This window comes from Phyllostomus hastatus, unplaced genomic scaffold (genome assembly GCF_019186645.2).
Source record: "Phyllostomus hastatus isolate PE091 unplaced genomic scaffold, TTU_PhHast_1.1 phas_scaffold_501, whole genome shotgun sequence".
NCBI lineage: Eukaryota > Metazoa > Chordata > Mammalia > Chiroptera > Phyllostomidae > Phyllostomus > Phyllostomus hastatus.
The window spans coordinates 22,122,744-22,133,270 of NW_025334033.1; the positions used below are offsets into that span (position 1 = coordinate 22,122,744).

A 10,527-nucleotide genomic window follows, 5' to 3' on the forward strand; every position below is an offset into this window, starting at 1 on the left:
TGACTGGGAACTGAACCAGGAACCTAGGCATGTGCCCTAACCTGGAATCGAACCAGCGACCTTTTGGTTTACAGGATGATGGTTCAACCACCTGAGCCACACTGGCCAGGGCTCCATATAAATTTTTGGAATATTTTTTTTAATTCTGTGAAATTCATCATTGGTATCTTGATAGGAATTGTGTTCATTCTGTAGATTGCTGTGATTAGTATGGACATTTAATGATGTTAAATCTTCTTATCCATTAACACGGTATGTGCTTCTACTTATTTGTACCTTCATTTCTTTCTTTGGTGTATTATAATTTTCCAAGTACAAGTCTTTTACATCCTTGGTTAAATTTATTCCTAGGTGTTTTATTCTTTTTGAAGCAGTTATGAATGGGATTGTTTTCTTAGTTTCCCTTTCTAATAGTTGCTTTTTTATACACCAGTAATGAACTGAGTTCTAGATTTTTATTTTGTATTCTGCTACTTTACTGAGTTTATTTATCAGTTCTTGTAGTTTTTTTGTGAAATCTTTAGGGTTCTCTATATAAAGTATCATGTAATCTGTGAATGACAGTTTTACCTTTTCTCTTCCAATTTAAATGCCTTTTATTTCTCTTGTCTGATTGCTGGGGATAGACTGTCCAGTACTATGTTAAATAAGGGTAGTGAAAGTGCATATCTTTGTCTCTGATCTTAAAGAAAAAGCTTTTAACTTTTTCCTGTTGAGTATAATGTTGGCTGTGGGTTTGTATTACGTGGCCTTTATTAGTTGAAGTATATTCCCACTATTGCCACTTTGCTCAGAGTTTTCATCATAAATGGGTGTTGGATTTTAACAAATGCTATCGCTGCATCTAATGATATGATCATGTGGTTTTTATCCTTCATTTTTTGTATGTGGTGTATCACATTTATTGATTTGCAGATATTGTACCAACCTTGCCTCCCAGGAACAAATCCCATTTGATCATAGTGTATGACCTTTTTAATGTATTACTGGATCCTGTTTGCTAATATTTTGTTGATGATTTTAGCAACTATGTTTACCAAGGATACTGGATTATAATTTTCTTTTCAGTGTCTTTATCTGGTTTGGAATTACAATAATGCTGTCTTCATAAATGAGCTTGGGAGCCTTGCTTCCTCTTGAATTTTTTGGAAGTTTAAGAAGGATCGGTGATCATTTTCCTTTGAATGGTTGGGAGAATTCACCTGTGAAGCCATCCATCCAGTCCAGGATTTTTGTTTGTTTGGAGTGTTTTGGTTTCTGTTTTAATTTCACTAGTTGTAATCTGTCTGTTCAGATTCTCTCATGCTTCCTCATTCAGGTTTGGAGGATTGTATCTTTCTAGGAATATATCTACCTCATCCAGATTATTCAATTTATTTGTATACTTTTGTTTGTAAAATTTTTTCAACGCTTTGTATTTCTTTGGTGTTAGTTATTTCTCTTTCATTTCTGATTTTATTAATTTGGGTCCTCTCTTTATTTTTTTTTTCTTGATGAGTCTGGTTAAAGGTTTGTCAATCTTATTTATCTTCTCAAAGAACCACCTCTTTGTTTCATTGAATTTTTATAGTGTTTTTTTAGACTCTATTCTGTTTATTTCTGTTCTGATTTTTATTATGTCTTTCCTTCTACTTACTTTGGGCTTTGTTTGTTGCTCTTTTTCAAGTTCCTTTAAGTATAAAATTAGATTGTTTGAGATTTTTCTTGTTTCTTTGAGATAGGCCTGTAATGTGAATTTCCCTCTTGGGGCTTCTTTTCCTGTGACCCATAGATTTAAGGTTATTGTGTTCTGATTTTTATTTGTCTCAATTTATCTTTTAATTTCTTCTTTGATCTCATTGTTAGACCATCCATTGTTTAGTAAAATGATATTTAGCCTCCACATGTTTGTGTGATTTTCTGTTTTGTTCCTGTGATTGATTTGTGGTTTCATGCCATTATGATGGTATAACTTGGTATGATTTCAGTCTACTTCAATGTATTGAGACTTGTTTTGTGTCCTAACATATGGTCTATCCTAGAAAACATTGCATGTGCACTAGAATAGAATGTATATTCTGCTTTGGAATGAAATACTCTGAAGATATCAATTAAATTCATCTGATCTAGTGTGTCATTTAAGTCCACTTCTTTCTTACAAGGATTTTCCATCTGGAAGAGTTATTCATTGATGTCACAGAGGTGTTAAAATCCCTTACAATGACTGTATTATTGTCATTCTCTCCCTTTATATCCATCAGGGTTTGCTTTACATATTTAGGTGTTCCTATGTTGGAAGCCCAAATATTTACAAGAGTTATATCCTCTTACTGGATTTCTTCCTTTACCTTTATGTAGTATTCCTTTTTTGTCCCTTACTATAGCTTTTGTTTTGAAGTTTATTTTATAGATGTAAGTATTGCTACCCCAGCATTTCCTTTCTTTCTATTTGCATGAAATACCTTTTTTTCGTCTCTTTTACTCTGTGCATATCTCTCATTTTGTGGTGGGTCCCTGGTAGACAGCATATATATGGGTCTTATTTTCTTATACATTCCGCTACTCTGTGTCTTCTCATTGGAGCATTTAGGCAATTTATGTTGGTAGTGATTATTAATAGGTATGTATTTATTGCCACTTTATGTTTTGAACTATGTTCCTCTCTCCTCTTCTTTTTCTTATTTTTCCTTCTTCTTAAAGCAGGCCATTTAACATTTATTGTAATACTGGTTTGGTGGTAACAAACTCCTTTAGTCTTTTCTTATCTGGGAAGCTCTTTATTTCTCCTTCAGTTTTAAATGATAGCATTGCTTGGTAATGTAGTCTTGGCTGTAGGTCCTTGCTTTTCATCATTTGGAATATTTTATGCCAATCCCTTCTGTCCTGAAATGTTTCTGTTGAGAAGTCAGCTGACAGTCTTATGAGAGCTCCCTTGTAAGTGATGGCATTTCTCTTGCAGCTTTTAAGATTCTTTCTTTGTCTTTAACCTCTGCCTTTTTAATTATGATGTGTCTTGGTGTGGGTCTTTTTGGGTTCATCTTGTTTGGGACTCTCTGTATTCCTGAATTTGTGTGTCTTTTTTCTTCCCCCCATTATAGGGGAGTTTCCATCATTATTTCTTAAAGAGGTATCTTGAGCCATTACTCTCCGTCTTCTCCCTTTTGCACCCCTATAATGCAGATGTTGTTATGTTTCATATTGTCCCAAAGGTCCCTTAAACTGTCCTCATTTTTAATTCTTTTTTCTTTTTGCCGCTTTGATCGGATTTTTTTCTACTTTGTCTTCCAAATTGCTGATTTGATCCTCTACTTCATCTAGCCTACTATTTATTCTTTCCATTGTATTCTTGATATCACATACTATATTCTTCAGTTCTGAGTGTTTTTTATTGTGTTTGTATCTTTTTTAATGCTGTTATAGTTCTAAGTCCTTTGCGCATCTTTATAACCATTACTTTGAACTCTGTGTATCTGTTAAATTGTTTTCTTTCATTTCCTTTAGCTCTTTTTCTAAAGACTTCTCCTTTCCTTTCATTTGGGGCACATTTGTCTCCATTTTATGTTTATGCCTGTTTATGTTTGTTTCTATGTATTAGATAATCTGCTATGACTGTCTAGTCTTAGTGGGGTGGCTTTTCGTAGTAAGTGTCCTGTGAGACTCAATGGCACAGTGTCGTTGATCAGCTGAGCTGGTTTTCTAGGAATATCCGTCATGTGGATTATGTGGGCCCTCCTGTTGTAATTAAGTCTTGATTTCTCTTGGCCTGTGTGTGCATAAGATCAGCCCTCAGGCTGGCTGGCTATGAAGCTCAACCCTGACCTCAGCATGCAAGCTCTTGTGCAGGTGCTGACCATACAAAACGGAGTTTATCTCAGCAGGGTTTGATGCCTGCCTAAATCTTCCTTTTCATGTACTACTTCTGAAGTTTATTGGATTCTGTTGTGATGTCTGAATCTGTCCACTGGGTGTGTTGGTTCTGGGCCTCTTAGGGGTGTCTCTGATAGGCCAGTGTCAGACACTGCTTGTGTCTGGCCCTTGGCAATTGGTTTGTAGCTACAAGTAATGTACATTTATAGATGCCTCTTATGGGCTTGGGTGCACACCGGAAAAACCAAACTGAACACCAAGGCTGGCTTTTTATAGCCCCAGGCCCAGGGGGCAAGTAAGCAAAAATCCCAAGGCATCCCCAGATCCACTACCACCTGCCTTTGTCTGCCACTGCCTGTTGGTCTCTTTTCACTGAAAAAGCCTCTGGCTGAATCAGAAGGATGGGCTAGTAGAAGTCCTCTGATGGGGCGATGATGGTCAGGCTTCACAGAAGGTGGTGGGTGTGGCCCCTGCATTAGAGCCACATGACTCAGTCTGTCCATGTTTTGCCCCAGCCTCAGCAGAACAGAGCCACAAGGAGTCATTTTAGTAGGTCTGTCAAAACCCGGGATGGTGGTTTTCTCAGTTCTCCTGTGAGAGGAAAGCACTGGTCAGGTTCACGGGAAAGTGGGAACAGGGAGTGAATGGCGCACACTCCAAAGCCAGACACCTAAGTCACTAAAACCCCCTGAATTTGCCCAGACCTCTAAACCTTGGCCAAGTCAGCTGACTCTTCAGCAGGGCCTAAGATTTGCAGGGTAAAGTGAAAGGGAAGGAAGTCCAGAGGGTGGGGAATTGCTTTCCCCAGGCTGATGGCACACTGAAGGGGAGTGTTCCACCCAAGAAAGATGATGTTTGCCATATTAGAGAATGACTCAGCACAGGGATACTGGTGGCTGGTCCCCCAGGTCTCCTAAGAGCCATGAACCCCAGACTCACATGACTATAGTTTGCTCTGCTCTCACTTCACTGGAGCCCAGGATGAGTGACTGCAAGCAAAATTTTGTGTTGGCCCTTTAAGATGCTGTGTGTGTCTTTGGCAAATTCCCATCTCTCTGGTAGAGAGAAACCCGGCTGCTTTTCACAGCTGGATGTTACCTGGGCACTTCTTCCCAACTCTGGTGTTCTAGGCTGGGGAGTCTGGCTTAGGTTTAGGCACCACACTTCTCAGGGGGAACCCCTGCAGCTGAGGTATTTCTCTGGAACCTCAGGTGCCACCTTTAGGTACAGGGCCAGCACTTTACACATCTCTCCCCTTCCTACCAATCTTAATGTAGCTTCTTCTGTAAATCATTAGTTATAAGATTCCACTTTAGCTAGTCTTCAGTTGGTTATTCAGGAAGATTGTTCTTGCATTTAGTTGTAATTCCAGTTTGGTCCTAGTAGTAGGTAAGTGTAGTTTCCATTTACTCCACCACCATCTTGAAATCACTCAAAACTTGAAAACTTGAAATCACTCTAGCATATTTTTTATGCTAGATGCTAGAAGGCTAGCAATTCTTGGTTGACAGACTCAGAATATTAAAAAAAATAGGAATGGATTATTATTATAGATTAAATATAACAAGGTGAATTTTATCATTGGTAAATCTAAGTCTTTGTATGTAGTTGGGATAAAAACACAAACTAAAGAAGGACACCCTTAGACAGACATTACCTAATCACAGCATATGCAATAAAGAGCAGTAGGATGTGATCACTGTTAACCTTTGAATATGAACTAGCACAACTTGGTTGTTTAAATTTAGTGTTGAAAACTGTTCTGTACTAATCTGGAATATTGTCCTCCATTCCATTTCATAAGAAACTTTGATAAACTGAAAATAAATCCCAAGGTTTTTGTCAGGGATGATGAGAAAGATATTCAAACCCATGTCATGAGGCACAGGTGAAGACAACAGAAGGGCTAGTCTTGAAAATATTGGCATTCTTCAAACAATGAAAGCTATCCAAAAAGAAAAAAGAAAACAAAAGTGACTACCTGTGTTGGAATGAAAGCATTCAAGCAAGACTAGGTGGTGGGTTTTTTGTTTGTTTTCTTAATATTCTTGATAATTAATGAGTGGAACCACATAGTAACTACAGTGTCTTTCACCCTTAAGATTAAAGAGATCTACATAATTACTTGAAAGCAGGCAACATGAGGATGGGGAAAAGGACAAATATGTACTTAAACCTATGATCTAATAGAACTCAAATAAGTACTTCGTGGATGCCTTCTAGATTCAAGGCATTGTTGGAGGTACTACAAATAATTCAGAAGTTATGAAATTTTCAGGTTTGGGTCACTATCAGTGGGAACATAACATGTTTTGTTGGCCTTATCTTATAGTCTAGTCTCCTGAGACAAGATCTAGGACTTGGAAGCCCAGCACAGCTGTCTTCTTCAGGAAAATCTGGGACACCATACTACTCATTCTCTGCCACAAGTTCCAGGAGAAGACCACTCCATGACTCTGCAGCACTTGGTAAGTATGTCACATGACAAATCCCATCCTGCACCTGTTTCTTCTCCCCTCTAGTCTCTTCTTCTGACTGCTCTTTTAATTGGAAAAAAAAATGATTTCTTAGGTATTATGTTGCTGTTGGAGATCTTATTTTCACAAAATAATATATCTGTTAGATATTTAATAAACAGTTTAATACTCTTATTTGATCATCAATATAGAAAGAACTAAATGGAACTTAAAAAATAGAGCCCTGGATTTAATAAACAGTTTAATACTCTTGTTTGATCATCGATATAGGAGGAACTAAATAGAACTTAAAAAATGGAACCCTAGAACTTAAAAAAATGTAGCTCAGTGGATTGAGCACAGGCTTGCGAACCAAAGCATTGCTGGTTTGATTCCCACTCAGGGCACGTGCCTGGTTATAGGCCATATCCCCAGTATGGGGTGTGTTAGAGGGAACCACACATTGATGATTCATTCCCCTGTCTTTCTCCCTCCCTTCCCCATCTCTTTAAAATAAATAAATAAAATCATTTAAAAAAATGGAACTAGTTTTTCCTCTTATAAAATATCTGCTCATATTAACACCTTAGTTTTTTACTAAAATTGATATAATGCTGAACAGTTTAAAAAGTGGTTTTATGTACATTCTCATTTCATCAATAAAACAGTCCTTTTAGGCAATGGATATAACACTAGATTTAACATAAAACTGAGTTTTAAAAGAGGACACATTTATATTATTATTAGATGTCTTACACAGGGTAAAACTTGGGATTTTCTGAATCCAAGTCCAATGTTCTTTGCATATTAATTGCTTCTACTTCCCACTTTTTAAAAAATGAGGTAAAATTAAGTAACATAAAATTAATCATATTAAAGTGTACAATTCAGTGACATTTGGTATATTCACAGTGCTGTGCAACCATCATCTCTATCCAGATCCAAAACATTACCTCAAAAGGAAACATAGTACCTATTAAGCATTCAACCCCCATTTTCTTTATACACTACCCAATCAGGGTGATCTATTTTCTGTTGCTACTTACAGCAAGTTTCAGGTGTACTCTGACACCTTATGTAATCACTGTTTAATGTGGGAATTTTTGGTGATTTCTACCAAAGAATCCTTCATACAAGAAATTGAAGTTGTGAAACATATTTATATTAAAGTGTGCCAGTTTCTAAAAATACATATAGTGCACCAAAAGTATATTATAGTTATTTATTTTACAAAAATATTTGTTGACTGCCTCCAATTTATATATCTCCCTCTGTCAAACCTATATTTTGGTGAAACATCCCTAGTTTCTGGGTCTAGAGTGTGCTTGAGGGTAACAGAGGGCACAATGATAGGTTGTCACATTCAGCAGAGAGCTCTGATTAGATATGCCCTCTCAGTGTTATGGGTGATTTAGTATTTGTACTGTTAGAGTGAACCCAGATGATTTAAGCCAGATACCTTTTGTTTTGAAAACAAAATTACTAATTGTAAACTTTTTTTTCATCTCCACTTTCGTTTCTCACCAAATGAGTTAGGGTAGGAGCATTCATTTGAGTCTAGGTGTATTAATGTCACTCTAGAAAATAATTTGTTTTAGTATGTTATGTGAACATCTACTGTGGCAAGAAAACACTACTGTAGACCAATATACTATTCCTAAAAAAAAAAACTTCAGGGAGAAAATGAACTATTTAAACTAGGAAGAGGGGGGTGAGTTTCACAAAAACCCAAATTTTCCAGAAATTAGTGTATATTTATATTTTACTCATTTACATTTTGATTGATAATTATAGATCCTGTTTATCATCTCCATGTCAGATACTGTGTACATTTTTACAAAAACTCTATGAGATTGTAATATTAACCTCTTGTTACAAATGAGGAACCAAAACCCAGGAAACTAAGTAACTTTTTAGTCAAGGCTTGGTACCCAGAGAAGACAACTCAAGCCCTGTGTGCATACCATTTAGTGGGTTATTTTTCTTCCAGTCTTCATTATTATTTTTTAGTCTTAGCCACTCTTTCTTGGCACTGCAGTTATTCATAAAATCTCAGTTGAAAGGGCCTCAGAGGTCATTTACACCAGTGTCATCATCTTCTCTAGTTATTTAGATGCTTTAGGCAATCAACATTCTGGAAAATAGTATCTAACCATACTCTGGTTTCTCTTCAGATTGCATAAATCTTTCACCTTTTACAAAAGATTTCTGTAGAGAGGAACAATTCTGAGTTTTTAACCAATTATTTTGAGGACTTGCATCTGTAAGGCTAAAAATTATAATAATAAACAGCATCTAATATCTTAATTCATAATCATTTCACCAGATTTTAATATAAACCTAATAATAAGGGCTAAAATTTATTTAGTATCACTCTCTATAGGCACTTCCCTGAACCTGTTTTATGTATTATCTTTATTAAAACAACTCCAGGAAGCGTTACCCCCTTTTCCATCTTAGAAAGCTGAAGCTCAAAAAGGTTAAGTAACTTTCCCAAGCTCACACAGCTGCTTTATGATGAAGCTGAAATTTAATCTAACCAGCTCTCTTAACTCACACTTTGCATCCTTCCAAAAGTGGTGTCAGTTCCAAATTCATGATTTTAAATTTCACATTATGTATGTATGTGATTATATCATGACAATGAATGATGAAATAAAATAAATGAAAAATTTCTATTTGCCTGGCAGGAGAAAACAATCCTAAACTAAACAGCAATATCTTCTCCTAATAATTACCCCACAATAGAGTTGATGGGCTCCAAACTAACTGGAGCAGTTCATTTGATTCGCTTGGTACAGAGTGGCTTTTATTCAAGGGATGCTGTATTAGTTGTGAAGAGTCAGGTTTAGAAAAGCTTCACAAAAAAAGAAAAAGTATTTTGCTTATAAATTTCATAAATACAGGGTGTGCCAGATGTTGTTTATCTTTGGTACTTTGTTTTAAGGAAATATAGGCTGCCTGTTGGGGTAGTGACTTGGATGCTAATGAATGCTTTTCCTCTTCTTATTGTGTAAAATTTTTCCACTTGCTACTTACAAAGTTACTTTTTTAGCTTTGTAACCTCCTGGGATATTTACTGTAAACATTTGTACCCCCAGTTTAAATGAGTTTCATTTTTTCTTAAACAATTGCATGTCTTATAGATTCATATCATGTATCATCCAGGAAAATACCATGCTTATTTAATTCCCATTTTTGCAGTTTTCAAAAGTAAATTGTACTTTATATCAACTCTCTTCTGTGTTCTCATTTCTTAATAGTGAACTCTTCTGGAAAATCCTGAATTTGATCCATTATTTGTGAAATATTAGAAAGCTATACTTACCACCTTTTCTTTACAATAAATAAGTACAAGTTTTCAATTTTAAATTTTACAAATTGTAATATTAAAATAACATGTAAGGCTGGCTAGGCATATGAAAGTACTTATGTTTTCATTTTTATTTATTCATTTATGTCTTAGAACGTAATATACTTGGAAATAAATGTAGACATCCAGGGATAAATTATACCATAATCTGTGCTGAAGTTTTAAGTTTTAACCACACGTTGTTAAAAGTAAACTGGATTTTCAGTTTGGTGTGTGGACACTAAATTTGTGTCTCTGTTCAGGAGTTATATTATGAAAATGACCTCTTGCATCAAAGGCCCCTCTGCAAATGAAACTGAGATAAATGATTTAAGCCCTAGTGTAGAGCCTAGGCTTAGTAAGAGGTACTTAAGAAACATTAATTCCTCCCCTGATTGGTGTGGCTCAGTTGGTTGGAGTCTCCTTCTGTAACTGAAAGGTTGCAGGTTCAATTCCCAGTCAGGGCACATACATGGGTTGCAGGTGCCATCCTTGGTTGGGGCACATACAATCTCTGATCTGTCTATAGGTACGTAGCACCAATCGATGTTTCTATCTCCTTTCCTCTCTCCCTGGAAACAATGAAAAAAAATGTCCTCGGGTAAGGATTAAAAAGAGAGAGAGAGTGTTCCAGACAAAATGGAGGCATAGGTAGAAATGCTTCACTTCCTCACAGAACCAAAAGAAGGATAACAACCAATGTAAAAACAATGAACAACCAGAAGTGCCAAAAAATCAAACTGCATGGAACTCCAACAACCAAGGAGTTAAAGATACATTTATCTAGACCGGTAGGAGGGGTGGAGACAGGAAGCTGGTCAGAGAGGGCCAGCGCCAAGGTGGTGTGAGCAAGGTGGGTCTGGCTGATGGGGA

General features: G+C 36.4%; 1 protein-coding gene and 1 non-coding gene across 6 annotated transcripts in view; both read left to right on the forward strand.

The window, feature by feature from the left end:
* The window catches only part of TCF12 (transcription factor 12), a 368,629-nt gene that overhangs the window by 280,120 nt on the left and 77,982 nt on the right, over positions 1–10,527 (forward strand). For all 5 annotated transcript variants that reach the window (XM_045822244.1, XM_045822243.1, XM_045822246.1 and 2 more), the window contains one exon: positions 6,179–6,314. In XM_045822244.1, the coding sequence (XP_045678200.1) occupies positions 6,179–6,314 (136 nt within the window). The remainder of the gene's footprint in view (positions 1–6,178; positions 6,315–10,527) is intronic.
* Positions 8,457–8,573, forward strand: LOC123809098. The gene has a single exon (XR_006783956.1). It is a non-coding gene; the product is annotated as a U5 spliceosomal RNA (small nuclear RNA).